The sequence below is a fragment of the Penicillium hordei genome, assembly GCF_028827395.1.
Source record: "Penicillium hordei strain IBT 12815 chromosome Unknown utg000001l_segment0_segment0, whole genome shotgun sequence".
Classification (NCBI taxonomy): Eukaryota; Fungi; Ascomycota; class Eurotiomycetes; order Eurotiales; family Aspergillaceae; genus Penicillium; species Penicillium hordei.
In genome coordinates, this window is record NW_026623142.1 from 4,444,256 (window position 1) to 4,471,732 (window position 27,477).

General features: G+C 48.0%; 13 protein-coding genes across 13 annotated transcripts; 8 read left to right on the forward strand and 5 right to left on the reverse strand.

The window, feature by feature from the left end:
- Positions 1–140: 140 nt before the first annotated feature.
- N7537_001689 (putative glucokinase regulator family protein) lies at positions 141–2,242 on the forward strand (the record flags this gene model as incomplete). The annotated part of the gene is made up of 4 exons (XM_056892747.1): positions 141–304; positions 363–816; positions 870–1,249; positions 1,312–2,242. The coding sequence occupies 4 exons, from the start codon at positions 141–143 to the stop codon at positions 2,240–2,242; spliced, it is 1,929 nt and encodes a 642-aa protein (XP_056757742.1).
- A 155-nt stretch (positions 2,243–2,397) lies between these two features.
- On the reverse strand, positions 2,398–3,773 carry N7537_001690 (uncharacterized protein; the record flags this gene model as incomplete). The annotated part of the gene is made up of 4 exons (XM_056892748.1): positions 2,398–3,160; positions 3,229–3,352; positions 3,414–3,549; positions 3,603–3,773. The coding sequence occupies 4 exons, from the start codon at positions 3,771–3,773 to the stop codon at positions 2,398–2,400; spliced, it is 1,194 nt and encodes a 397-aa protein (XP_056757743.1).
- A 612-nt stretch (positions 3,774–4,385) lies between these two features.
- On the forward strand, positions 4,386–5,462 carry N7537_001691 (sugar phosphate isomerase/epimerase family protein; the record flags this gene model as incomplete). Its single annotated transcript, XM_056892749.1, has 1 exon — positions 4,386–5,462. One exon carries the CDS (start codon positions 4,386–4,388, stop codon positions 5,460–5,462), a length of 1,077 nt encoding a protein of 358 aa, XP_056757744.1.
- A 1,884-nt stretch (positions 5,463–7,346) lies between these two features.
- Positions 7,347–10,767, forward strand: N7537_001692 (uncharacterized protein; the record flags this gene model as incomplete). The annotated part of the gene is made up of 4 exons (XM_056892750.1): positions 7,347–7,697; positions 7,750–8,489; positions 8,543–9,566; positions 9,619–10,767. Coding segments are annotated over 4 exons (3,264 nt in total), but the record flags the coding sequence as incomplete, so codon positions are not given.
- A 289-nt stretch (positions 10,768–11,056) lies between these two features.
- eng2 (putative GPI anchored endo-1,3(4)-beta-glucanase) lies at positions 11,057–12,856 on the reverse strand (the record flags this gene model as incomplete). Its single annotated transcript, XM_056892751.1, has 1 exon — positions 11,057–12,856. The coding sequence occupies one exon, from the start codon at positions 12,854–12,856 to the stop codon at positions 11,057–11,059; it is 1,800 nt and encodes a 599-aa protein (XP_056757746.1).
- Positions 12,857–15,153: 2,297 nt separating this feature from the next.
- On the forward strand, positions 15,154–16,156 carry N7537_001694 (RTA1 domain-containing protein; the record flags this gene model as incomplete). The annotated part of the gene is made up of 3 exons (XM_056892752.1): positions 15,154–15,304; positions 15,373–15,621; positions 15,681–16,156. The coding sequence occupies 3 exons, from the start codon at positions 15,154–15,156 to the stop codon at positions 16,154–16,156; spliced, it is 876 nt and encodes a 291-aa protein (XP_056757747.1).
- A 341-nt stretch (positions 16,157–16,497) lies between these two features.
- Positions 16,498–16,862, forward strand: N7537_001695 (uncharacterized protein; the record flags this gene model as incomplete). The annotated part of the gene is made up of 3 exons (XM_056892753.1): positions 16,498–16,577; positions 16,630–16,761; positions 16,817–16,862. 3 exons carry the CDS (start codon positions 16,498–16,500, stop codon positions 16,860–16,862), a joined length of 258 nt encoding a protein of 85 aa, XP_056757748.1.
- A 139-nt stretch (positions 16,863–17,001) lies between these two features.
- Positions 17,002–17,623, reverse strand: N7537_001696 (uncharacterized protein; the record flags this gene model as incomplete). The annotated part of the gene is made up of 2 exons (XM_056892754.1): positions 17,002–17,346; positions 17,393–17,623. 2 exons carry the CDS (start codon positions 17,621–17,623, stop codon positions 17,002–17,004), a joined length of 576 nt encoding a protein of 191 aa, XP_056757749.1.
- A 1,643-nt stretch (positions 17,624–19,266) lies between these two features.
- Positions 19,267–19,983, forward strand: N7537_001697 (phosphoribulokinase/uridine kinase family protein; the record flags this gene model as incomplete). Its single annotated transcript, XM_056892755.1, has 1 exon — positions 19,267–19,983. One exon carries the CDS (start codon positions 19,267–19,269, stop codon positions 19,981–19,983), a length of 717 nt encoding a protein of 238 aa, XP_056757750.1.
- Positions 19,984–20,077: 94 nt separating this feature from the next.
- On the reverse strand, positions 20,078–20,663 carry N7537_001698 (GFA family protein; the record flags this gene model as incomplete). The annotated part of the gene is made up of 4 exons (XM_056892756.1): positions 20,078–20,109; positions 20,162–20,282; positions 20,333–20,494; positions 20,556–20,663. The coding sequence occupies 4 exons, from the start codon at positions 20,661–20,663 to the stop codon at positions 20,078–20,080; spliced, it is 423 nt and encodes a 140-aa protein (XP_056757751.1).
- A 272-nt stretch (positions 20,664–20,935) lies between these two features.
- On the forward strand, positions 20,936–22,578 carry N7537_001699 (translation initiation factor eIF-2B subunit family protein; the record flags this gene model as incomplete). Its single annotated transcript, XM_056892757.1, has 2 exons — positions 20,936–21,054; positions 21,120–22,578. 2 exons carry the CDS (start codon positions 20,936–20,938, stop codon positions 22,576–22,578), a joined length of 1,578 nt encoding a protein of 525 aa, XP_056757752.1.
- A 168-nt stretch (positions 22,579–22,746) lies between these two features.
- Positions 22,747–23,679, forward strand: N7537_001700 (alpha/beta fold hydrolase; the record flags this gene model as incomplete). Its single annotated transcript, XM_056892758.1, has 1 exon — positions 22,747–23,679. One exon carries the CDS (start codon positions 22,747–22,749, stop codon positions 23,677–23,679), a length of 933 nt encoding a protein of 310 aa, XP_056757753.1.
- A 171-nt stretch (positions 23,680–23,850) lies between these two features.
- Positions 23,851–27,091, reverse strand: N7537_001701 (putative kinesin family protein (KlpA)). Its single transcript, XM_056892759.1, has 5 exons — positions 27,057–27,091; positions 26,897–27,004; positions 25,811–26,831; positions 24,192–25,756; positions 23,851–24,140 (listed from the first exon to the last, which is right to left on the reverse strand). The coding sequence occupies exons 2-5, from the start codon at positions 26,912–26,914 to the stop codon at positions 23,964–23,966; spliced, it is 2,781 nt and encodes a 926-aa protein (XP_056757754.1). The 5' UTR covers positions 26,915–27,004; positions 27,057–27,091; the 3' UTR covers positions 23,851–23,963.
- Between the last annotated feature and the right edge of the window lie 386 nt (positions 27,092–27,477).

Below are 27,477 nucleotides of genomic sequence, written 5' to 3' on the forward strand. Positions count from 1 at the left end.
ATTAAAAACACTGACAAGAAACGGCGTCAAGCTTGTCTCTTTCCAAGTGATCACCCAGAACACCCTGCATAATGGATCTCGGGAGTCTATCTCAACTCCAAACGGAGGGGGTCAATCCCCGAACCGTGCATATTGATCGCATGTCGACACTTGATATGTGTACTGTGATCAATGCCGACGATCAAAAAGTCCCCGAGAGTGTTGTTCCTTGCTTGCCTGTTATTGCAGGAGCCATTGACGCATTGGCCCCGCGAGTTCGACAAGGCGGCCGGGTGATTTATGTCGGCGCTGGCACCAGTGGAAGGTCAGTCGCGTGAATCTTGGGCCCTCGTTAAAACAAAAAAAACTAAACTAAATTCTAGGCTTGGAATCTTGGATGCATCAGAAATTCCCCCGACCTTCGCCGCCCCGCGCGGGCAGTTCGTTGGTCTGATTGCTGGTGGAGATGCCGCAATCCGAGAAGCTCAGGAGGGAGCCGAGGATGACGAGAAAGCCGGCGAGACTGAGATGAAATCTCTCAATCTGAATCCAGAGCTTGATAGTATTATTGGGATCGCAAGCTCGGGCCGCACGCCGTATGTGCTTGGTTGTCTTGCTTTCGCTAAACGTCTCGGCTGCGTGACAATCGCGGTTGTTTGTACAGTCCCTTCGGCGATTGGCCGTTCAGGGAATGTGGACTATGTTATTTCACCTGTGTCTGGGCCCGAAGTGGTGACCGGTAGCACCCGTCTCAAGGCCGGTACTGTCACGAAGCTGGTGTTGAACATGCTGAGTACCGGTACTATGATTCGCACAGGAAAGACTTACGGAAACATGGTATGGCCGTAATTTCCCTGACTGTTGTACTCCAGCTAATGTTGAGGTCCAAGATGGTTGATCTCGTAGCTTCAAATTTGAAACTCGAGCAAAGATCCCGTAATATTCTGCGGAGATTGAGTGGCAAGTGCCGGTCCTCATCCGACGCTGAATTGGACGCTCTACTTTCAAGATGCAATTCCAGTGTCAAACTGGCTATTTTAGTTGCAGAGAGCGGGGAGTCGGTTGAGACTTGTCAGGAATACTTTGATGCTGCGGGTGGAGTGTTGGCCAATGCGCTAGCTGCCATCTCTAAGCCTATCGAACAGAAGCCCACAAGTACCGCCACTCAAAAGTTTGCCTTGTGCATTGATGGCGGTGGTACTAAGAGTGCTGCTGCTGTAGCCGACGGCACCAAGGTCGTGGGTCAGGGCTCTGCTGGTCCATGCAATCTGTATGACATCTTCTTGCTCCAGCTTTATCCTTTGTGTTATCATGAAGCTAACCATTATCTAGAACTGACAGCATTAGAAATATAGACGCAGTCATTTCCACTTTACTTGACGCTGCTAAGGCTGCTTTGAAAAACGCCCTGCAAATCGACGTGGAACAAACAGAGCTTTCGTGGAGGGAACATCTCCAAACATCGTTCAGCTCTGTCTGGGTTGGACTGGCTGGTATAGATCGGGCTGGGCTGGAGGGAGTACTAGCACCCAAGTTGAGACAAGCGTTTGGAATCACTCACGAAAAAGATTTCCGGTTAACCAACGACGTAGATCTGTTGACTACGGGTGTTCCACAATCCCTCGGCACACCCTCCATCCTAGTGGTGATTGCAGGCACGGGAAGTGTTGCAATGCGATATAAATGGGCTGAAGATGAACGAAGATATGCTCGTTCAGCACGCTCTGGAGGTTGGGGTCACATGCTCGGCGATCAGGGCGGTGGCTACACCATTGGTATGAAAGCCATCCAACACACCCTAGGAGTCTTCGAGAATATCACATTGGGGCTCGACAAAACTGGAGGGGATGAACTTTCCAAAGCGGTTGCGGAGAGGCTAGGGTGTCAAATCTCTGAGAGTGCCAGTGTCGACATGTTGAACAATATTCTGGCCCAGAATCACTCTCAGGGTGTGAAGGCACGCATTGCTAGTATTGCGCCGGTTGTTCTCGACTTGATGGACACAAATGAGACTGCATCGGCTATCGTGAGCTCCCAAATAATATTACTTGTTGGCGAGACTCTCGGTCGCTTGGTGAAGCCTCAAGCTACTGGCTATCAGCCATGTGAAGCCTCTGTGTTGGTGTTGGCAGGAGGATTGATGAAGAATGACAGATACAGGGCCACTTTTGAGAAAAAACTAGACTCACACGGTTTTTATTTTAGAGGGACAGTGGTTGTTGAAGACGTAGCCCGTTCAGGCGCCACATACCTGAGTCGTTGAGTCTTGTTAGGCGACTCTTTCCAAAAGAAATAGACTTCGTTCTATCTTTTTTTATATTTCTCTTCCCTCTTTCTTTTCTGCTCAAACGCTTTATTTTGTCTTCCATCCTTGTGCTGAAATTTAAATACCCAACCTGCTCAAATTCACTATCTGTTCTATTTCAACATTGGTACTGCTTCAATCACTGACTCCATCGCCGGGCTCTGATTCCAAATCCCCGTGACCTCTAGCCCGGCACTATGCAAGAGATCTCTCCACTGTCGTTCCGACCGTTCGACACCAGCCCCTATACTCATCATCTGAATATCCAGCGAAGCCTGCATCAGGGGCGTATCGGTGTCTGGCAGAACGAAATCCACAATGAGAATTCGAGAATAGTCCGGCGCCATCGCTGACACCGTATTTCGAAGGATTCTTCGACTGATTTGGTCATCCCAGTCATGGAAAATGGAACGAAAGTAGTAGGTGCGGGCACCCGTGACGGGTTGAGGATCCATGAAATTGTATCCCATCACCTCGACTCCTGCGCTCTCTCCATCGACCCCTTCAACCACGCTTGGCAAATCCTGCAGCACCATTCTGCCCGGCAGATGACCATATTCTCGGCGGAATTTACTCAGATCATGCCCCTGGTTGCCACCAATGTCCACCAGGAAGACTGTATCTTTGTATGGCACAGCATGGCCAAACAGTCGCTCGACGGGGTATATATCGTACCACATGGGTCTACCCTCGCGACGGCTAGCCATGTACGAGTTGAAGAGCTCCTGCTGCTCCGCATTACTGGAAAGCCATTCAAACTGACTCTGTCCAACAGCCCATTGCATAGGTGACTGGGTATAATCCTGGGGATTGGCATAACCATTGGAGCGCAGGTACTCCGGTAGCTTGCTCAAAGTTGGAAAGGTAAGATCATAACTAAACGAATAGTCAGTGAGTAACGGCGCGAAGAGATGCAAGGGTCCAAGCCACCATCACCAACATACATGCATGGGATTCCATCTCTCCCAATCGGCTGAGTCAGTGCCACCGTCTTCTCGTTAGCAACATAGACCTCCGGGGTCGGTGTGACACACAGCCCAAGAGAAGCCATAACCCGCATCAGTCGCACTATTCAAAGAGTTAGGCGATCCACAATGTGTGACGAACTATTGTCATTGAGAAAAGGTACCAATCAGATCTTTCTCGGCGCCCGTATAGTCTGCCAGCTGGGCGGCTGACAGCCCCATTCCTCTGTGTCTCTTCTCCATAAGCATGGCGAAAATACCCAAATCAATGACAACGCGCAACGCGGCATTTTGAGGAGGCTAAAATGTCCAGTCAGAATAAAAACTTGGTTTAGATCCGTGGAACGCCTTGCCTGGTAAATCAAACGCAACACAGTTTCTGTCGGCGTTTCCACTGCAGACCTGAGCTGGTCGATCATTCGCAATAGCTCGAAATGGGCTTTTGGAGATGGATCCGAGGCTTCTTTCAAGGCCATCTGGCCGAGACGATTGACCAAACAATGAAAGGGTGTGGTGATTGTCATTATCGCTCTTCAAGAAAAAGAAAGCGCCGATACTCAGTGTGGAATTGTCTGCTTCGAGTAGCACAAGCTAGGATGAGGGAACTATTTTGCTGGATCTCGATTGCATTTTATAGTCTCTGGTGCTCCCCTCGGTAACAGTGACATCGGAAAAGGCAACTAAATCAAAAGACCCTTGTTTCCATCGGCGTTCAATCCATTCCTACAACATACGGATGCAATATGGGTAAGCTGACCCCGAAAACAGCTGAAACCCGGGGCATATCGTTTCTAGACACTCCACTATTCAATCATTCTCGGCCCGTCGTTTGGATATTCCGCATTTGACAAAGAAGCTGACCCGATTGAAGTGACCAAGGGTGCACATGCTTGCCCTACGGTGTACGATTTGAATCCGGGCCATCTGTGAGTGGTGTAGTTTCTGTACTCACTATCCCACATTGGAATTTACTTTTTTTTTAACAAAAAAAAGGAAAAATAAAATACCAAAATACAAGATCAGCACGGAAGCAGAAATCTCACGTTGACATGAGATTGTGATTCATGCTATAAAGAGTGTGATAGAGATCACTAGTTGCTGCTAATCCCAGGTCAATCTCCAAAAACATTTAGGCCATGCATTCTCTTCCAAATGCCCTCAAGTCCGAAGTTGACTCGCGATGGAAACCAGCCATTGCAACAGTCAGTCTGGGAGCTGCGAATTTACATCCCATCATCGCCAAACTTGATGCTGTCGCCCTCAATGGCCAACAAGGGCTCGAACTCTTTCATGATGATATAGCGCAGCTTGCCAAGACCCTTCGCGCCCATGCAACCGACAGCGCACCCCGCACTGATCGAGACTACGAGATTGATGCAGCACACGCTATCCGAGGTCTATCTGCCGAGCGTGATCTGCAGGTTGTAGCTCTCCAACCTTTCCGACACTACGAAGGTCTCATTGATCCAGAACGGCATGCGGAACGCATCGACGAACTCAAGCATTGGGTGAAATTGTGCAAGATTCTTGGCGAGTCACTCTTTATCCTGATCCCATCATCTTTCCTCGACGCCTCGGAGATAACCTCCGACCGAGAGCGTCTCGCAGCAGACCTAGCCGAGGCCGCAGATGTAGCATTCCCCGTGCGCATCGCATACGAAGCCCTGGCATGGGGAACATACATCAACACCTGGGAAGACTCCTGGGATGTGATCAAGCGAGCCAATCGACCCAATCTCGGCATCTGTCTTGATACATTCAACATAGCAGCGCGAGTGTGGGCCGATCCCATCGCCGCAACAGGGCGACTTGGCCCAAGCGCTGACCGAGATCTGCGGGAGTCGATGGACCGGCTTGTACGGGAGATTGATCCGGACCGAGTGCTGATGGTTCAACTTGCCGACGGCGAGCGGGTCGACCCACAAACGCCCTTTCTTCACGCACCAGGCCTGCCCACTCTGCTAGCCTGGTCCCGGAATGCGCGTCTGTTTCCGTGTGAAGAGGATCGGGGCGGATACCTTCCGATTCGCGAGGTGACGGATGCCTGCATCAACGGTTTGGGTTATACCGGGTGGATCAGTATGGAGGTCTTCTCGAGATCCACCGGGGAAGATAACCCGGCCGTGCCGATGGAGCATGCTGCCCGCGCTAGTCGGTCCTGGCTGCGGGTCATGGAATTGTTGGAAGAAAAGCTGGAGAAGGGATCCATCTAGGTATTGGGTGGCTTGGAGATCAGCGCATTTTGTTTCAGTCACTGTTATTCTGCATTTTTAAGACCATGATTGGAACTCTAAGTACATTTCAACCGATACGGAGGAATGATAGTCTTGATGATAAAATTGACCAGTGTCTTGCAATCTCCTTTTATGAATCCCTTTCCACGATTTTAGACTGGTTCTTAATGTTGATAAGTGACAGTCATGCTCGATGCCTACACACATACCCTCCTGGGTTGGTTCCCTACGATCCAAGAGTTTTAGATCTCGGGAATGTCCGATCTAAATGAAGAAATTACTAACCGCTTACAGGAATATGTGGAATTACTATGCCGAACCAGACCATCGGGTACGTCTCCTTCTAACGGGACGCCACAGGATCATTCCTAGTACCTGGAATGTTATGTCTAGGTCTGTATTCTGAGACCTACCAAGGCGAGACAAGTAAAGATAAAAATAAAGTTGTAATGATTAACATAGACCGATCGAGTGGGTCAGCATTCTTGAGAAGAACCCAGCAATGATTCCCAAGAACGCTTATACCCTCAATACCAGATACCAGATATAGACCAGAAACTCCACAGTGCATTCCCGGCTTCCCGGGTGCTTCTCCCGGCCCGCTCCCGATCCAATTATTGGAGTGGGGTCCCCATACCAGACCTGGAGATGACTTCGAAGATTCTTAGAAAACACCTGAAGTTTGACATGGGGCACCTATGGAATTAGATTATTATTTAGTTCACTTATCTTTCAAAGTGGTAGCTCCTCGTTGCGGCACTCATCGGGGTCATCCCATTAACAGGGGTGGGAGGGGACTTCTCCCACAACATACGCTTTCAAGTGAGACATCGCTGGGTCTGGCCCTTCACTCCTTAGCTGTCTGGAATGGTGTAAGTCCGATTTAGCACCTGTAGAAGAGTAGGACTGGTTGTACGTTACGACGAAGTAGTTCAACAACGTTGGAATATATTTAACAACCAGTGAAACACAGAGCCAAGACTTCATCGGGGTATATCTGAACACAGCGTTTTGTGTAGCCTTTACTTAAGATACCCAAGCTGTTCCAGGCTGAAGGCTTATGCTCACCGCCGTCCTCAGTTACACTAACTTATACAGTGAGTTTCAGAGTCCCAACGCAGGATTTAGAACTGGTAATATGCATTCATGTGATGTTGCGACTAATTATCACCTAAAGGCTCTATCGGAAATGATTACTTTCCGTCCAGTGACAAGTAGAAATTCTTTTGGTCTTTCTCAACTGGATTTTCATTCCAACTGAGGCGGATGTGTCTCGGGCAGCTCTGCAGTGTAACGATTGCCGCTGGTCGCGATAGAAATCCCACTCCGATGCTGGAGGAGAATGCACAATGCATGCACTTCGTTAATGTTAGACAGGGGGATTATTCTCCAAAACTTGGAATTTAACCACTAGCGAGGTAGCTAGTTAGTAGCCTGAGCCACAGTAGACAGAGTAGGCCAATCTCGACAATAACGGAACACGGCTGTTGAATCCCAACGAATGAAATTTCTGATTTCAAGCTGAGTGTTTGCTGGTGACACAATCAAGTCGCTCAGTGAGCCAGTCCTTGTGCATTGAAACTGTGCTGTTGCACATGGAGTGTGTGCATATGACTGTTCCCGAGATATTATTTCCTCAAATCCCAAATATTCAGTATGCACCATGATGGCTTGTGTTGGCATCTGCATAACTATCACAGCATGGTAGTTGATCCTGTCTATTTGCTACTGGGCTGATCCGGTGTGATATGTATATCCTCTTCCCGATGCAGAAGGACTTTCTTTTACCGGACATCCCGAATGCAGTCAGTATACGCTAATCTGGGAATATGGGTCAATAAATCTGTCTAAATATACAACAGTCCCTTAAATACGGCTTGGTCCTCAATACCGCACTGGAATCACCAAACTGCTGCGGCACCCTTCCTCCCATTCTGGCATAGTTTTGTACTCATCATGGGCATCCAACGTGGAAGCCAGGCAGCACAGGCTGGTCCCTCCAGCACTATCAACCCATTGTTACAGGAGTTTGGATCGCTTCAAGTACTTGACGACTTGATTCGCTTACGAGCCGCTGATGTCGTTCAATATCCCATTCTTGCCTATCCCCGTTTCGACAACGACGCAGCTTCCTATGAATACTATACGGGGATCCAATTGGATGCTATGATAAACCAAGCTGCCATTATGCTCATGGATGATGGATTCAAACAGGTTAGTCATGAAGTGCTCTATGATCTTAACACCCTAACAAATAAATGTTTAGTCAACACAAACTCCATCCATCGTGGCACTTCTTACTTTGTCGGACCTTAACATGGTGATCACCTTCTTTGCCCTAAGTCGACTGGGCTATACTGTCATGATGCTCTCACCAAGGCTCTCGGGCGAAGCCTGCGTATCGTTGCTAGAAACGGTCAACTGCGAGTCAATCGTTTATGGCCAATCCCCTAATATCCGCTCAGCATTAGGCGAGATTCTTCGCCGGAGATTAGTGACATGCCGCCCACTGATCTCATGTTCTTTATATAACAAACTACAAACGCCATCACTCGTTCTCCAACGCAATCGAAACCCTGAAAAGGTCGCCTTGATCCTTCATTCCTCGGGATCAACAGGCACCCCAAAACCGCTCTTCCTCACACACAAAGCGATCATGACTCACCCACTGAGAGGTCCTGGGCTCACTTCTTTTAATACCCTGCCATGGTATCACCTCCACGGGCTGTCCACCGCATTGCAGGCAATGTGGATGAGAAAGACAGCCTATATGTGGAATGCTGCGCTGCCTTTGACTGCAGAATTTGTTGCCACAGCCCTCGAAGAAGCTAGACCAGAGTCTGTAGCAGCGGTTCCTTATATGCTCCAAATTTTGGTTGATGATCCCCGCGGTATCACAGCGCTAAGACAATGCAAGTTGGTTACCTACGGAGGTGCGCCCTGTCCGGATGAGCTGGGCGATCGCCTAGTAAGCGAAGGAGTACACTTTGGAGGTTCATTCGGCCTGTAAGTACTATTTTGCAGACATCCACAACGACGCAAAGTCTAACAAATCTCAGCACCGAGGCTGGCCTTGTTGCAGAATCAATCTCACGACCCAAGGGTGACCCTTATTGGAACTATGTGAAATTCTTCGACAATATCCGATCATACGTCTGGATGAAGCCCATCTCTGAATCAGAATCGCTTTTTGAGTGCGTTTATCTTGCTGGTCATCCGGCACTAACAACCTCGAATTCAAACGAGCCTTCAGGATCCTTCCATTCAAAAGACGTGTTCACCCCTCATCCTACAATTGCCGGAAGGTGGAAATATATTTCACGATTGGACGATCGAATCAACCTAGTGAATGGTGAAAAGGTTTTACCTCTCCCGATTGAAGGTCATATCAAACAACACCCTTTTATCCATGATGCAGTTGTAGTCGGGGTAGGCAAAGCTGCTCCAGGGCTATTAATCTTGCGAGCAGATGAACCTGAAGCCAACCGTCTGTCAAACGACAAATATCTCAATGCAATCTGGCCGACTATTCAAGAAGCCAATTTCCAGGCTGAGGCTTTCTCTCAAATCTCCCGCAATCTGGTCGCTATATTGCCACATGATGCCAAGTTTCCTCGGACGGACAAGGGGTCCATGATCCGAGCACAGGTCTATCAAGAATATAGTGAGCTTATCGAAGGCCTTTACACCGAGAAGGAACAGATATATGGGAATCTTCAGCTTGACTTTGTGGAAACAGAACGCATTCTTCTTCAAATAGCACAGCAAGAACTTGAAATATCCGTCTCTGGTGTCGACGCCAATTTCTTCTCTGAGGGGTTTGATAGCCTGAAGGCAATCCACTTCCGGCGTCTCATTCTTCAGCATTTCAAGTTTGAGATGAACCATATTCCTGGCCCAAACGCCATATTTGAAGCAGGTTGTATATCACAGTTGGCTCGGCATATCTGTGCTTTACAAGAAGGGGAGACGTTGGAAGACGCCGAGAGTGATGTATCTGTGATGACTGGATTGATCGAGAAGTACTCCGTTTTTGGAAGGCACATGCCCCAACCACATGCTTTCTCAGGGCCGAACAGTGTGGTTAGTGACTATTTACTGTCGGAGGTTAGAACCAGAAGCTAACATCGCCAAGCTTTTAACAGGAGCCACAGGGTCAATTGGAGTCCATGTGCTATACGAGCTACTCAATGACGACTCAATCTCCACAGTGTACTGTCTCACACGACGAGAATCACCACTGGAAGCAATACTGCGCACTCTAACCGCCAAAGATCTTTTCATATCCCCCGAACAGAAAACAAAGATCGTCGCCTTTAACAGCCGTCTCGACCAGCCCAATTTCGGCCTATCTCTGGATGAAAGCACAATTACACACATGCTTGACTCACTTTCGCTCATCATTCACACGGCGTGGCCCGTCAACTTCAATCTCCCCTTAACCGAATTCGAGCCACACATCCAGGGACTATACAATTTGATCCAATTATCCCTATCAGTGCATAGACGCGAGCCTGCCGTCATGATGTTCTGCTCGTCAGTCTCCACCGCACTCGGATCTCGAGCAGCCGAGGTCCTCGAAGAACCAGTCGACTTGGATAGCGCCTTCATGGGTTACGGACAGTCCAAGTTAATTGGGGAGCGGATTGTGAGCAATGCGCGACGTAGTGGAGCAAGGGCCTATTCTCTTCGGATTGGCCAGGTTTCCGGTCACTCGAAGAAGGGCCTTTGGAATGACTCCGAAGCTCTGCCGTTGATGATCCGGTCGGTGCTGACACTGGGTGCACTACCTGAGCTATCGCAGACGTGTTCTTGGCTTCCGGTGGATAAGCTTGCGTCTAGTATTCTTGAACTAGCCGGGACTTGTGCTACCCCGAGTGTGTTTGGCGAAGGTCAGGCGTCCAGCTCGGCTTTGGTGGAGTATGTTGATGACTCGATTTTCAATTTGTGTAATTCTTACGAATTCACCTGGTCGTCTTTGCTGCATACTTTGAAGAATTCTGGTTTCCGATTTGATGTCGTGTCTTTTGAAGAGTGGTTGCTGAGACTTCATCAGAGTGAGACGAGGGGGGAGGAACTTGTCAATCCGGCGGTCAAGCTCATTCATCATTATGAGACGATGCATGGGAAGAAATCATTTTTGATGCAGAATGGGCCTAAAAAGTTTAATACGGAGAAAGCAGAGAGGAGTAGTGTGACTTTGCGAAATGGCCGATTGAGAATTATTGAGGATGGAATCCTGAGATGCTATGCTCAGGATTGGTTGGCGAGGTGGACGGCCTAGGGAGTGAAGTGTTCAAATTGGGGCGCGAAACCGTGATTTTGGGGATAGATCGTGTTTGTATATATGGAGTATAGAGGAAAATATCAGTAATGTTTCGAGGAAAGAATTCTTCATTAACTAGTTACGCTTCCTTTTGCGTGCATAGAGGCAAAAAAAACAGACTGAATACAGACTGAATCCAAACAAAACCAAGCATTCTACGGCCATCTCTAGGGCCTACTGTACAATTAACCAAATAAAATCCACCGCCAAATCTGGACCAGTTTCAAACGCAATATATCACTGATATTCAAACCAAGAAGGCAACAATGACTCCAAGGAAGAGAGTCGACATACTCATGGACAATCGATCAGCGGCACCGGTAAAGACAGGGCTGGCTCCAGATTCAGAGCCGGTAGGAACATAGAAGGCCGAGGTAGCCGAGGTAGCCTGCTGCGCGGATGCATCAGAAGTGGCAGGGATCTGAGCCCTGGAAGGCTCGTAAGGAACGTCGGAGACAACGGCAGAGGGGATGGCAGAAGGTGCCCATGAATTACCGAAACTCTCAGTGGCGACGGAGGTGGGTTCAGCTGCAACGGGCGTGGCAACAGGAATGGATGCATGCTTCGATTGGGTGTGACCGTGACTGTGACCATGACCATGACCGTGACCAGCTGAGACTGATGCGACGCTGGAGGGGAACACAGGAGAGGCAGAGGTGTGTGCCTCCGGATCTTGGCCGTGGGCTGGGACTTGGACAGGTTGCACAGCTGGAGCAGTGACCGTGGCTGGCACGGAGGAGTGCGCGGCAATAGTGGAGGACTTTTCGGCCTCGGGGCAGATAGTTTCAGTTGCAGTAACTATAGAGGTGATTGTGCTAGTCTTCTTGCCAGAAGGCTGCTCGACTGCTTGGGTGGCAGAGCTTTCGACAGTAGCTGCAACAGTAGGAACAGACGCAGTAGTCAGTTCCTGGACCGCTCCAGCGGTTTGATCTTCCTTGGAAGCAACTGAATGCACAGCAGTAGCAGTAGTAGCAGTGTGAGTAGCGTGGGTCTCAGCAGTTATCTTCGAAGCCACAGGAGCAGCAGCAGTCGTGGCCGGCTCGGGCTCCGATGATGAAACCGAGGCAATTCCCTTCACACCAGCCTGGTAGATCTTGACGGAGTTGATTTCCCAGTAAGTCTCCTTGAACTGAGCCGGGTTGTTGGCGACGTAGTTGTGGCAGCTCTGGAAGGAATCGCCGCCGGTCATGGGGCAACCAGAGTCACCGTACACACCACCTGCCCAATCTCCACAGAAGGTGACATCGAAAACAAACGACTGGGACTTGAAGGCGGTGGCAACGTCGCACGATTCCTGCACCAGGGCCATCGGCGTACCGAATTCCGTTACATCGGGCTTGCCGCTAGTAATCGAGGCCGGGATGGAGCTTCGGGGGAAGAACCAAATCTTGAGGAAATCGTCGGTCCACTGCAGCGTATACAAACCACCGTTTTGTTTGTTGAAGGATGTGCCATAGCTCCCCTCGTGACCCTCGATCTTGCAACCGACGGTACCAAGATCCTCACCACAGCCTGTAGCGTTGACGGAACCGGTCATATCCGTATCTGTCAAACTGCAAGTACCGGCTGTGTGCATGACAATTTCGTTGTGATCCGCCATGTTGACACCCTCGATGATATCAATCTCACCGTCTGCCGGCCAATTCTTTCCGACAGACCAGAAGGCAGGCCAGGTACCGCAGGTGCTACCAGGCATGTGGGCGATATCGGCGATGACCAGAGATTGGTCGTAGTATTTCTTGCTGCCAATACGCACCGAATCACGGCCCTTCTTGCCGTTGGCGTCCAGCTTGGTGGCATGGTCGACACCCAGATACACACTACCACTGTCGGTGACCTTGACGAGGCCTGAACTTTCGGCGGTCTCCTTGTCGAGATAGTTAACGAAGCCGTTGGTCGGGTCAGAACCAACGTGGAAATTGAAATAATCCAGGAAATTCTTCCCCTGCCAATTTTCCACCAGGGAGTAAGTTGTGGCTGCCACGGGGGAACATAACAAAGCGAGCATCAGCGATCCAGCGCTCAATGAATGTGTTGAAGAGACCATCTTGTCTGGAGATGTATAACAAGACCAGATACTAGTGGGATACTCCAGAAAGCAAATATGAGAAGAAAGAGTGTGAAAATGCAGATATAAAACAGAAAAATAACTAAAAGAAAGACTGACAATCCCAGATTGTCAACAAGGAGAAAAGAATGTGAGCGTGTCCAACGTATCGAAGGTGGGAAGTATTTGACCCAAATACCTTTCACCAGCCGCACCATCCCAAATTGCTAAAAGACTGGAGGATCAATTTCTTTTTCCATCCAGTAACAATGCACCGGTGCCTGACACCTTTGACTAGGGTAAGTAGATGTCTGTAATAGGCTGCAACTCCGGAGTCAAGAAACCCCGTGGCGCTCTAGCCCAGGAGTCCAAGCCCACTCATGATGATCCATTCTTCAAAGTAACAAGCCAAACAATAGAAAAAAGGATTGACTGGTGGCTGTCACGGCGGTTAACAGTTAGTTTGTAAGGGGGTGCGTTAACCTGAAACCCCTAAAGTCCACTGGAGGGGTAACCCAAACATATGGTGAAACAGAGAAATATTTGCATTTGAACAAAGAGCATAGAGAAAGATTAGAAAAGAAGAGTATAGAGATTATCACATCTTCCAACTCTATCATTATTTCGATTCTCTTCATCATCACATACCAAGTCGAAATGAGATCAAAATGAGATCAAAACTGGGACGATGTTATGATCGGAGTTGCCGCTCTCTCCACTTTTGCATTGGTTGAGCTGTCTTGGCCTCTTAGCGCCTAGGTCTAGACTGTCCAGGACTGTTTCGATTGTATTTTGTTCAAATTATCAGAATATGCTTGTGATAATTGGACTAAGCCAAAGACATCACATTCCCCCTCCCGAGGAATGTCGCCACAACACAGATGACAACATCGTCCACGAGAAATTAGCCACCGGATTGTTGTCGCTTTGCTTATATATACTCTAAGAGTATAGATGGTGTTCGTAGCCATCCCACATCAATACCTATCCAGTGTTAGGATAGCAGATTGTAAGCATTAGGTATCTTTGGTATGACGATTCTATACAGAAGGTACATAAACACAACATATTCAAAGCCTCATGGCCCCAATCTTTGCCCCTTAAAGTAGTTAGAGAGAATACAGAAAGACATCTACGATGTGAATCAATCTCAATCACATAGTATCAACCTTAGTAAGTGTTATCAAGGATCAAGCAGGGATATTTATGTGTGGTGTTTTTTAAGTTGCTATATAAACTTTCATGTCGTATATTTAGAATTAATCTTTGTAGCAGATCGGTTAAACCAGCTTTGTGTCAGATCTATAGTTTTTCATCCTTGAGCTAGCTTGAGAGTTGATATTATCCTTGCGTTGTGTTTTATGTACCCTCTGTATGGCCCACCTACGCCCCCGTGGGTCCTTGGAAGACCTAAATTTGAAGAATATGCACATTCCTCCATATTCAATTCCTCAAATACTAGCATATATTGCTTGTAGCAAACTTCACATTGTTCCATTGCTCTACTCATCTCCAGTGCTGATAGCACTTCGTGTGTTCAAGACCTACTCGGTGTACCGTTCCTCTTGGTAACGCAGTTGAAAATGTTGTACGGAAAGGTCTTGTTTCAGTGCAGATAACACATCCAGGTCTCGTACATATAAATCAGAAAGAACTTAGAAATTTTCTTCTCGCAGCCGAGTCTATTCTTCCGAGTCCCGTACTATGTACATACCTTGGCAGATGAGAGGCTCTCTTCGTATTTCGTTCCTCGCTTTATTATTAGAAACTACAAGCTGCTAGTTATATCTCGTACTCGTTATGTTTCCCGCTTCGGGAGAACCACAACTCCTCTGATTGGACAAGGAGCAACGAACTGCTTGGGTGGATCTGAGCAAAGAGAAACTAAACTGCAGGAAGCTTGATCCTATTTTGTTCTTCTCGGATAATTCGTATCTTATACCCAAATGAACTAGTTTTCTTATTTTTTTCTCTTTTCGACTGTTAACAAAAAGGGATCCCCAATTATGGGCCAAGGCAGAGAAAAATCAGCACGCCGTATATACTAATATTAAATGATCGGCCAAGATGAAAAGATATTTAAATAGCGACTTTCTTCTCATATTTTGAGATCGACCTCTTCACTGAATCCTGATTACAGACGGACTTTTCACTCCTTGCCGTCTTCAGACAGCGTTGCCTGTCTTTCTCGAATTCTACGATTTTCACTCCTTTCCATCTTCAAACGGCGTTGCGTATCTTTTTCGAATCCTACGACTTTTCAAGACCAACCATCCTGCGGTTTAGGCTAGCTCATCATGTCCGAGTTCAAATTGTACCATTATAACCCGTCTGTTAGTTCTGCTGTCGCCTTTGCGGCAGTCTTTGGACTCACTACCGTCATACACATCTGGCAATTAGGCCGGAACCGAACCTGGTACTTCATACCATTTGTTATTGGCGGTTTATGTGTGTCTTCCTTTTACGTTTTCTTTATCCCCTTTGAAACTATGCTAATCGTTGTGAACTATTTCCAGTTGAGGCCTTGGGTTACTTAGCGAGATATGCCAGCGCAGAGGAAGCCCCGGATTTCACCACCAAGCCATATATTGCACAGAGCTTAATGCTCTTGTTAGCGCCTGCATTCTTTGCGGCTTCGATATACATGATTCTCGGTCGTATCATTCGTTTGCTAAACGGGGCCTCGTGTTCACTGGTCAGGCCATCATGGTTGACCAAGATATTTGTGACGGGTGATGTGTTGTCATTTTTCATTCAGAGTGGAGGTATGTTACTTGGATTTACTACATCATGCAATGTCACTAACGTTATTCCTCTCTTATAGGAGGTGGAATTCTCGCTACCGCGAAGGACCAGTCGAAAGTAAAACTCGGGAACAACATGATTGTCGTCGGACTCTTCGTTCAAATTCTATTCTTCGGGTTCTTTATCGTTGTTTCCGTGGTTTTTCATCGCCGCATGCTAGCTACGCCTATGCATGCTGCGGGCGACACTCGAATTCCCTGGACCCGTTATATGAAGGTTCTCTATACTGCCAGTGTCCTGGTCCTCATCCGATCAATCTACAGAGTGGCAGAATATGTCCAGGGAAGTGGTGGATTCCTTCAAAGCAAAGAGGCATTCATATACGTATTTGATGCGGCCTTGATGTTCGTTTGCTGTCTGCTTTTCAACTTCTTCCATCCGAGCAAGATCCTCGTGGGCTATCGCAAAACCCAGGGAGATCCGGATCTAGAAATGTTGAATCATGGCGGACTTACCGAATATACAGGGCAAGGCAGATACAATAACTTCCAATGAATAGGGGTTTTTTTTATCACGTTTTCCTTTGTACAATAGACAGCTGTTACTCAATGACAATTTTGTTGGAAATAAATACCATCTTCAAGAGGTTTGTATCTAGGTATCCAGATAGAAATCTTAGAAAGTTGCAAATATTAATGGTAGATAGAACTATGTTATTCCCAGTGCTTTCAGCATTCATTGTCCGATCATGATTATGGTGTGACGTTATAAACCCGGGCTTCTCTGCCGCTAGTATGTCGCCTTCGTACGTTTTAATAATAGCCACCAGCTTTACAAGACCTAGAACCTCAATTTCATCTTTGTAACGGTTTGAAACTTAACCATTATCTCAACCCATGATGTCAAGCCTGGGGGAAGCCAAAGATACCGACTTATCTGTTGAAGACGAAGTAAGCTCGAGGCGTGGCTATACAGCGTGAGCTGAATGTTCTCATTTTCATTTTATATCCGTTACTAATAATTTTCAGTGTTCTTACCAGTTCCAAAATATCCAAAAAGGCCAAGCGTAATGCTTTAGACCTTCTCAACGATGAGCTTGACGGGGATACACCCCGGCATTACCTTGATGAGGTTCCGGATCAGAGTAAAGAACAGGAAAAGTAAGAGATCCGCGCGTATAATTATTGAACCAATTGCTAACAATAATTCATCTAGAACTGATCACAAATCTCCGGACAACACTCTAAGCGAAAGTGACTAGGCAGAGAGGTTCAATCATTATCCAGGAGAGGAATTCAATTACATTCACGAGTTTGCATATTCTGCAGGCTGCAAGTTGGCTCCATTGTAGGCCAAAATAAATGAAATTTCTATGTTGATGTAGCTCCTTTTCTATTTATCTACTCCAATGGCGCAGTCAGCATGCTTTCCTCCTCCGGCCACTTTCGGAACAGATCTTGAAGACGATCCAGAGGAGCCGTGATCAGGTCGGCTACAGTCTCAAAGCGCAAGTTGTCCAAGTCATATGGATGCGAGCGAGAAGGTACGAACATCTTGGTGCGGTCGAGAGATTCACCCAGCCCCTCGCTCTCATCAAAAGTGAGGGTCTCCTCCAATATGACCAGGTCATTTGCCTCTTCGTCGCGCATATGCCGGGCAAGACCTTCCATCAGCATCGTAATTGTAGGGAAGAAGCGTGGATCAGAAGATCTCAGGTCTTGGAAAACGTATAGCATCTCTTTGAGCTATAATACATTAGCATTGCTCTCTATTTAAGATGTGAACACTTACCGCTGAATGCTCACGCCGATCATCATCTATCTTCTCCTTGCCGTCAGATCGAACTTTTTCCAATGCAGGAAACACTACTAGCTCCTCGGCGATGGCGTGTCGAGCAAGTTCCCAGGTAAACTGATTCTGAAACCGGGTTTGTTCGTCTTCATCTTCGGAGTTGACGATGATGTTGTAGTAAGATTCCAGTCTCCGATGATCATCTTTGATTGCTTCGCTTATTCGAACCATGTTGACTTACTATTGTGAACAACCTTGAAAGTTCATCTTAACATTTATTTTGTTGCCGCACATGTTTTCTGGTCTGAAGTTATTATGACGTTTCAACGGTTCTACAGTAAACCCGACATTCACAGCGTCTCGTGGAACGAAATTCCGAAGTGTACAACTCCGAATATCAAATATCGCCTGACGTTACTCTGGGGATAACATGATCGAATCCGAAATTCTTGAAAACCCCTAAGAATATGCTATTTCCCCCTGGCCCTATCACTTGCATCTACAGTTGCCTAATATGACACCCGAAGTGCGGTATTTATTTATTTGCTGCAGGGGGCCCGACGGCCTAACGGCGTATGCATTGCCTTGGCCTTGTGAACATCTTTCGCGTTCGGCCTTTTTTTTTTTTTTTTCTCTGGCTCATCACCTCCACTTCTGCCATGAATCAATATTCTCAGTGGCAGATATAGCAACGGAGAAACCCCCAGAATGCCGAGTCAGGGCCAGCGGTTATCTAGGTAGAGCCTTTAGGGTTGATTCTCAAGTCTTGGTCAAGGCTGATAGAATATACAGAGAACAGATTCCCTGTGATCCGCCTATGTACGGGCAGATGAAGGGTGGACTTTGCGGTCGCATCTCCCAGTGGCTATGGTCTGGATGGCGGGGTACCGCATTTGAGGCTTCCCCGGATTTGAACAGGCCATACCAGCTAAATCCGGGGGACTGCAAAGCCTGTCGTGAACAACGGATTACTTGTGACCATACACGACCTCAGTGTTCTCATTGTTGGTCGGAACAGCTCTTGTGCTTCTATGTGGACCCGGAACAGAAGAAACAGAAAGGTCATCGGAAGCCAACTGTTCGTGAAGTGGAAACGGTTTCCAGATTGACCAAAGACACGACGGTGTGACTAGGATTGTTCTCAGTGCTCTCATTTCCATTTTCGGGATTATATATGAATTATGGCTCTGGTGTTATTGTTGTTGTTGTTGTTGTTTTTTCGATTTCATCATGGTCGCAGGTCTAGCGTCTCAAGGCTATCAAAGCCCTACATGTTTTTGCCGCCATTGTTGCATTTTTGCATTCCTGCATTCTTGCCCTTTTTTTCCTTTAGAAACTCACATTTCAAGAGTTGATTTGGATTCCAGTCTCATTTACCAAAATCAAATGATGTCCTTGTGAAGCTCACGAAGTGTAAGCGGGTGTAACGCCGGAGAATTGTGCCCCGATATGATTTTGCCGTCATAATCCACATCTGTATCAACACCTCTAGGTTTCCCCCCTTTTGATTGACTTACCCCAAAAAGCACTTGCGGGGATCCCAATAGAGGAGGAGTTCCGAGTCGACACAACTACAAACCAGCGGTACAACACCGAGGGCCACTGTGTTGCTTCGGAACACTGTGACCCGGCACCCGCTCCACCAACACATACATAACTTAGCCCTGCGCTTCTATTAAACCATTTGAACAATACCTGGACAGCTGCTGAATCCGCTCTTCGCCATTTGCGCAGCATGATCCGTTGATTGTCACCAGCCGTGGTTGAGGCATCTACTTCAGTTTGCGTCACTATAAGATATATCCATGTGTGATTGATTCAAGGTAAATTTCCATCTAGGCCTTCATACTAGTCAATCTAACTTCGATGTACAGATGGAATCCGAGTACCGGCGACTGGCGGATGTCATCCGCAACCAGGCCGAAGCTCATCCCAAATTACGCTTCCTAGTTGCCATCGCAGGTATCCCCGGTTCAGGAAAGACTACCACAGCCGAGGCAGTAGTGCGACAGTTGAATCAGAGCTCAACTTCCCGCGCTGCCTTGCTCTCCATGGATGGCTTTCATCTTTCTCGGGCAGCTTTGGATCAGCTACCCAACCCCAGGGAGGCACATATCCGTCGTGGGGCTCCGTGGACATTCGACGTGAGCCGCTTTGTAGCCTTTATCTCTCGGCTCCGCACCTGGGCCGACAAAACACCGCTGGCACCTCCTTATTCTGGGACATGGTTACCAGAGGATGTCATTCGCGCGCCGACATTCGATCACAAAGCGAAAGATCCTGTCGAGAATGGGATTTCTATTACGCCAGATGCAGAAATCATTATCGTCGAGGGTAACTACCTGCTTCTTGATGATCCAGGCTGGCGTGAACTTGCTGAACTTGTCGACTATCGCGTCTTCGTCGATTCCGATCCGCTAGAAGCAAGGAGCCGGTTGGCCGAGCGTCACCTACGGGCTGGTATTGAGAAAACGCTAGAAGATGGATATCGCCGGGTGGATAGTAATGACTTCTTGAATGGGGTCTCTATTCGAGATAAATTATTGGCGCCAGATATGGTTGTGAAAAGTGTGACGGTGGATGGTATATGATATATATTGAGACTCTATGTAAATATATATATATATACATAGTCAAGCAAGGTATTTGAAAAACCGAGCAAACATCCATCCATTCCGTTACTCCTTACTCATATACCGTCTGCTTGTGGAATACATCTACGTATATTTGTCAGTAAAAAGAGCCAGCAGACCAGCATACTAAACTCACTCGGAATGTCCGGCATCCAGCTCGCCCGTGCCTTGCAAAAGAACTCTCCCTTTGGGGGTAATGCTTCTGGGTCGTCTAAAGATCCGACACAGATGTAGCGAAAACAGTCTTTGGCAGCATCCTGATTCTGTGTTAGAATGCCCTTGTACTTATTGTATAAAGTTAACATACCCCATATTCCAGGATAAAACTACCGCAATTTTGACAAAATTCTCGATGAATCACAGCTCCAGATCCGTTATCTGCGACATGTTCTTTTGGTATCCCTTTGGTGAGATTAAACGTGTCCTTTGGGACTTTGGCTGTCAGGCCATAATTAGTTCCAAAAGCTTTCTGTACAATGATTTCAGATTTAACGAAATGACATTTCCCATTCATCTTTGAGTATATATACCTTGCAGTTGCGGCAATGACAGAGAGATGTTCTCGCATCGTCAATCGAAGCGAGCTTTAGCTCGTATTCGATATTCCGGCAAATACATGACCCTGTGAGAGTGGGCATCTTGGAGTATTGTATCACTTCAGTGTTTGATATTCGTAGAATATAACAACGATGACGTCATTGGTACTTAGAGGCGAATGCTCTTCAAGAATGTCAAGAATTTCAAGGAAGAAGACAAATTTTATATGAACATTATTGCCAGTAAATGAGTTCTTGCCAATGCGATAATGCGATGATGCGATGGTGACGACGTTGCGGATATCCCGCAGCCGAAACTCTGAGCTTATGTTTATCTTCTCCCTGACTATTTCTAGACCTCCAACAAGAGCAATATGAACCAGAGCAACCCCGAGTTCAAGCAGAGATCAGTGGTATCCTCTTTTGTCTGCTCAGATGCAGGAGTAACTCAAGTTGCTCTATTTCGGCGAAGTCAGAAAGTCAGCACATACCAGTATGTATCCAAGAACCCCGCTTTACTGTCAACAGCCCGGTGTCCATATTGACCGACTTCTCAAGGCACCACCTCGCTCCCATCTCCGGCAGTATAGAGAGTCATGAAATACCAGAAACAGCAGCATGGCGCGAATTGAAAGAGGAGACTACTCTCACCCCACGAGATATTGATCTTTGGCGAAAGGGAAAACCATACACCTTCAGTGAGCCTTCTGTCGGTCGGCAGTGGACCGTTTTCCCATTCCTATTTCGACTCAAGGACTCTAGTGAAGGTGGTCGCGGGGAGGAGGGTATCCAAATTGACTGGGAGCATGAAAACTGGGAGTGGTACAGTCCCCATACAATCCAAGATGATGAGAAATTCGGTGGCGTACCACGTCTGAAAGAAAGCCTGCGACGAGTCTGGTTCGAAAGCGACATGAACGAGGGCGCTAGCAACGCACTCACAGTGGGTCTGGGTGAACTGAAGGCAGATCATCAGAGTGGATCGCACGAGTTGACCTCGATTGCGCTGAGGGCCTTCCGGGACGTTATTGCACAGATGAAGGAGGACATTGACTCAAAGTGGTGGGAAACTGCTCGAATGGCTGCTTGGCATCTGTGGAAAAATGGACGAGAAAGCATGGGCGCTGCCACCTTGAATGCATTTCTCGGATTGCTGGCCGACATGGAAGAGATCGTACATGACACCCTCGACCGCAATATCACATGGGAGCGCTTGTTGGCTTTGCTCGACCACCATTTGGACAAGCGCAAGGAGATGCCCAAGCGTATAAAACGCTCCTTTGCGACCTACCTCGAATGCAACTTCCTGTCTAAAGCAATCTCATCGCCTGCGCCCTCTCTCGTCATACTCACCTTTTCCGCGAGCTCTACCATCCGGGATAGCATTCTGGAGGCCTTCGCATCCCTCCCAATTACTAATCTAGACCTCAGGATATTGGAATCCCGTCCGCTGTGCGAAGGAGTCAATATGGCATCTTCGATCCTCTCTGCCTTTCAATCAAGGTTCCCCCCGTCTTCCGATCGACATCTGAAACTCACTGTGTACTCCGATGCATCCGCCGCTCTCGCCAGCAAGGACGTGGATTTCGTCCTGCTTGGATCAGACCGGATCTCGGATTCAGGCTCAGTGAGCAATAAAACTGGATCTTTGCCAGCTGTTCTGAGTGCCAGGCATGTTTGTCCTACCGCCAAAGTTTTGGTTGTCAGTGAGCTGGAGAAGGTGGCTGAGCCTGGTGCTGAGAGCGATCATAGCCACGAAGAGAATGATCCTAAAGAGCTGGTGGGCTGCTGGGTTGACGGCGGCATCAAAGGAGTGAAGATTCTTGCCGAGGGAATTGAGGCCGATCGAGACAACACCAACTATGCAGTCGAAGTTAAGAATATCTACTTCGAATGGGTTCCGGCTGGACTCATAGATGCGTATATCTGCGAGGAGGGAACTTTAGACGCCATTGCTATTCAACAGAAGGCTCAGCAGGTGAAGCAGAAGGCCGACAGATACTTTAGTCAACTCTAGCTGGAAATTCTATTCTTCATTCCAGATTACTTCTGCTTTTACAACATAGTAGTACTCTCCGGAATGACGTCACAGTTTGACACCTGAATGGAATAAAATTTGGTTTCGATTGTAGATCTACCTAGCATGGTTTTGGGATATTGATGCTGCTTCTCAAACTCTTTCCAAATGTCGGAAGTGCTCAACACAGGAATCCACACCTTCAGTGTTCCGGCAAAAGAGTTGATATTTGACTATGTCGTGCATCGTCCATGCACCGAAAACGAAGATCCACACAATCTAATTGTTGTTCAACCCCCTGGCTGGGGCTTAGGATCCCAATATCTTGAAAAAGGACTCCAAGAGTTATGGAGTCCGCGAGACCACACCAGAACCGCAAATACCAACGGTTATACTGTCATCTTTTTCCATTCTCGTGGAACGGATGGATCATCCAGACCACTAGCATCCCAGATGAGCACCATGCCCGATCTTGCGTCAGACTTGGAGGATCTCCGCCAGCACCTGCATCTGGAACGATATCCAGTTTTACTAGGTCACTCGAACGGCGGAGCGATTGCGCTAGGGTACGCAGAGATGTATCCCAGTCGTGTTAGCAAGCTCGTTCTCCTCGATCACCAGCTAGTGGGATTTCAGGATAAGAGATTGTTGCAACTCGAAGCGACGCGCATAGATCCTCGGTACCAGGATGCTTGGGATAGTGTGATGAATCGACAGATTGGATCCGACGAGGAATTTACAGAGTCTGTGCGAGACATGTGGCCTTTGTATTTCTTTGATCCTCAGCAGTACGTACCAGAGCTACTGCGTGATATTGGTGATCGCAAGTTGTCAGTTTGGTGCTACCAAGCCCAGGGTCGATGTGATAAGGAATTGATGGATCCAATGCAAATGGTGGAGAGACTTGGTGATGTTCAGGCAGAAACACTCATCATATTCGGCCGTGAAGATATGATCTGTGGAATAGGGATTGCGGAACGGACAGCAGAGAATATTCGAAATGCCCGAGTGATTACCTACGGCGAGTGTGGTCATTTCCCTTGGATTGAGAAAAGGGGACGGACCATATTGGATATCCGTAAATTCATTAAGGAAGACTAGCATATCTCTCACATTAGAAACCAAACAGATAAACGTTAATAGCCTGCTACTGTGCATTGATTAAACTAAATGTATCATTGTCCATACAGTAAATCACACGCTAAGGCAGGAACCAAATATCTCCAAAGGCTTGCCAAAGAAGACGAAAAAAGAAAAAGAAAAACATCAACAGTCCGACCAAGACGCCAGGGTAGAGGACAGGATCGTTAAAGACCCCTACCCCAATAGAGCAAATCAACAAAATATATTCAAGAATGGAAAAGAGGTATCATGTATCATCATAATCAGGCGTCACGAACACGCGCCTGTCGCTTTGCGGTGCCAATGTGGGTGTTGTGTACTTTGGTGGCGAACTTCAAGCTAGTCAAGGTCTCCGACATGTGGGCCTGGAGAGGACTGACCATAACGAACATGAGAGTCTTAGAGTTTCCACCCAAGGAGAATTGGAGCAAGTAGGTGAGCTAGAGAGTGAGTTAGTACCAAGCGAAGAAATAACTGTGAAAGAAACATACCTTGCTGTTCCGGTATGGGATGTGACCTCCCTCTTTTCCTTGGCCGAGAGCAGAAATCACATCGCCTAGAGAACTGAGACTACGGTTGATGTTTTGGGTCTCTTTCAGACGCTCGCCAGTCGCTCCACTGTGGCTCAGACGTTCGCTTCCTGCCAAGTCAACGAGGTTCAGCGTGCCTTCGCTGCGTTCTCCAGTGATGTGGTTCTGGCCGGTGAGCTTGAGAATGAAGACAGAGTGAGACCGCGAGGAGCGCTCGTTGGCCTTGGTTGCTGCTACCGAGCGGTTGGCATCAGCATTCTTGAGAATGGTCTTAACCATCTCGGGGGAGTCTAGGTCGACAGTTGTAATGTCGGTGATAGTAGTCTTGCCCCGCTGCATGTCATGGCGAATCTCATGCTTCTTCTTATCTAATTCATCCGGGTTGCCCAAAAGATCATTGAGGTTCTCGTTGTAAACTTCGACAAAGTTACCGGCCATTGAGTACCGCCAGCCCTTCTCTTCCAGACCTTGCGCGGTCTCGTAAATCTGGTGAACAGCACGAGGGATCATGCCGTCGGCCGATGACATTGTGTGCGTCTTGCCACTACCAGTTTGGCCATAACAGAAAATGCAAACATTGTAGCCATCCAGCGCGCTCTGCACAAGCTGGCTAATCTCATCAAAAACCTCAGCGTTCTGGGTGGATGGATTGAATACACGATCAAACGAGAAGGTGTTGTTCTTCCGGTTAACTGTTCCAAGGCTGCTCCTCTCTTCAGGGCCAAGGATATTAATCTCCTTCCCATCGTCGGTTTCATCGGGATACTGCATGAGAGTGAGATCGGAGGCAGGTTCACTATTAAGTGAGGGGCGAACTCGGCAGAACACGCGAATGTTGCCTTTGAGCTCTTGCACTTGGTTATGAAGTTTGCGCCGGAGTGTTTCTTCCCTGCGCAGCTTCTCTTTTATTGCCTCTGTCTCGGCAAATGCATCCATCATCTGCTGGTTGCACCGCTCAAAAGATTTGGACTGTTCCTCCCGTCCACTTTCAAGGAACTCAATGCGTGCCTTAAGAGCACGAACTGATGATTCCAGTGTAACACTGTTGCTGCTTGTGGTATCCAGATTGAGTTTGAGTTCGTGCACAATTCTTCGTTCGCGATCGAGTTCCGCCTTCAGGGTCTGTAGCCCATCATGCAATGTCGTAATTTCGCGGTCCTTCCTTTCCAGTTCAATTTGGGACTTCTGGGTATCAAGTGCGGATTGGGAAGTGAGTTTCCCGAGCGCGCTTAGTCGAGCTGCTTTTTCGTCTTCAATCTCACGATCGAATCTTCGCTTCAGGTCGCGAACTTCCTCTTGATGTCGGTCAGTGATTGTGGTAATTTCTCTTCCGTTTTGCTGTTGGACCGAATCCAGTTCAATACGCTGGCGCTGGCAAAGATCATCCATGGCGATTTCATACTCTCGCTTGTCCTCTTTACGCGCCTGCTCTGCCGTATGTAGCTGGTTTCGCAGTGAATCTAATTCCACGCGCTGGGTAATATTGAGTTCTTTCAACTCATCCCGAGAGGCTTCGAGCTCGTTGACTGGACGAAGAGGTTAGATCGGTTTAAATATAGCCCTTATCTGACTAAACTTACTCCTTGACTTGTACAAATCAACAGTCTCCTTGAGACCAGAGCTTGCTTGACCTTGTTGGTTTACCTGGGCCATAAAAGTCTGCATCAATCCCTCCATGCTCTTTTCGCGAGAGGCTTGATCCCATTCCGGGCCTGTTATATTGTCAAAACTTCTGATCGAAGAACCTTTGGTCAAAAACGCGGGGTGTGAGGGTTTCTTGACAATGCGCCGCTGGGAATGTGATGGGGTCCTGGAGGGTGCGGTAGGGGCGGTAAAAAAAGACGAGGAAGAGGAGGGCTGGGCATATCCGAGTGACTTTGGGGTGGTAACGGTGGAAACATTCCGAAATGGGGTACTGGGCAACACGGGAATAGTTGCTTGGCTGGAAGGACTTGGAAAAGAGACAGGTTTCTCAGACAGAGAGAGCGCCGCCAATTCGCCAACCCCATTCCAACCTTCATCCAATCCGGGGGACACAGTTCCAACGGGGCAAGAGGGGATACAACTGGGAGATAAGGGAAATTGTGGCATACCCTTACGTTTTCCTAGCACACTGGGAGAGACGTCTTCCATATGGGTATCCAACGCGCTCGCTGCGCGCGGAATCGATGCGCCAACGGGTCTGCGGCCGTTGAAGGATGATTGATGCCGGGACATGGCCGATGCTGGGCGCGTGCCGGGGCCGACGGTTGAGGAAAAGGTGCCATTGGCTGCGCGAGATGCAGGAGCGGTCGGCCGGGACATGGTGGAAGATGAGTACGAGTTGCCCCGGCTATGCGCCCTGGTTGTAGTACTAGGCTGTCGGGTGACGGATCCAGGTCTCTTCGTTTCCGGGTTTGCGGTTTTCGGACGGGTTGCTTCCGGCGCTGTCAGTTCATGTTGCGCCAACGAGTCAGGGTCTTCCATACGCGACATGCTCATAGCCTTGTTTGCGATTGTACCTGGCGCCATGATGCCAGAGCGCGAGTTGGTCGTCGCGGAGGTGGCCTCCCGTAGGCCGGCCTGTGGTAGGCGCGTCCGAGTAGACGACCTGGTTCTGGTCTGAAGATGGTCAGTCATGCGCCCATATCCTCTAGTGTAACAGAAACTCAAAGTGGGGTATTCACTATGTTTTCACCCTCCATATTGGGATTTGTTGACCGCCAGGTTACCGGCGAATAGAGTATCCGGGCGAGAAGGAGGAGCTCACGTCCAGCCACTGTATGTGTTGGCCGCTAAGACTTCAAGTTAGCGAGTTGAGATAAAACTAGCAGGTAGAAGGCATACCAATAGATGGTCTGGGCAGTAACCTTTGAAGTATGAGCATCAAATGAGCGCAAACTGGTTTCTGGAGGGACGAAATGCAAAGTAAACAAAGAATTGCTGACTCAGGCAGGTGTATGACGCTAATCCAAATTCGGCAATGGCATCAATCGTGTTGTATTGGTATTACCAAAGAGCGGTATTTGAAAGTAACACGTGATCGTTCCAGGGCCACAGATGAAAGGCTTCAATGTCCAAAATGAAAGAAGGACACACAAAGATCAGATAGTACAATGCCCTAAAGACGTTTCCTGCTGTCCTTTGTTAACTCCTTTTGAAGGTGTTCCAAGATTAGTTGGCAATTCGTGGGGCGCCTTTGCCTCCACTCGAATTCCCGAAACAGCGGCAGCCCCAGTAGCCCCGTTGCTTGAGCTTCTCCAACGTC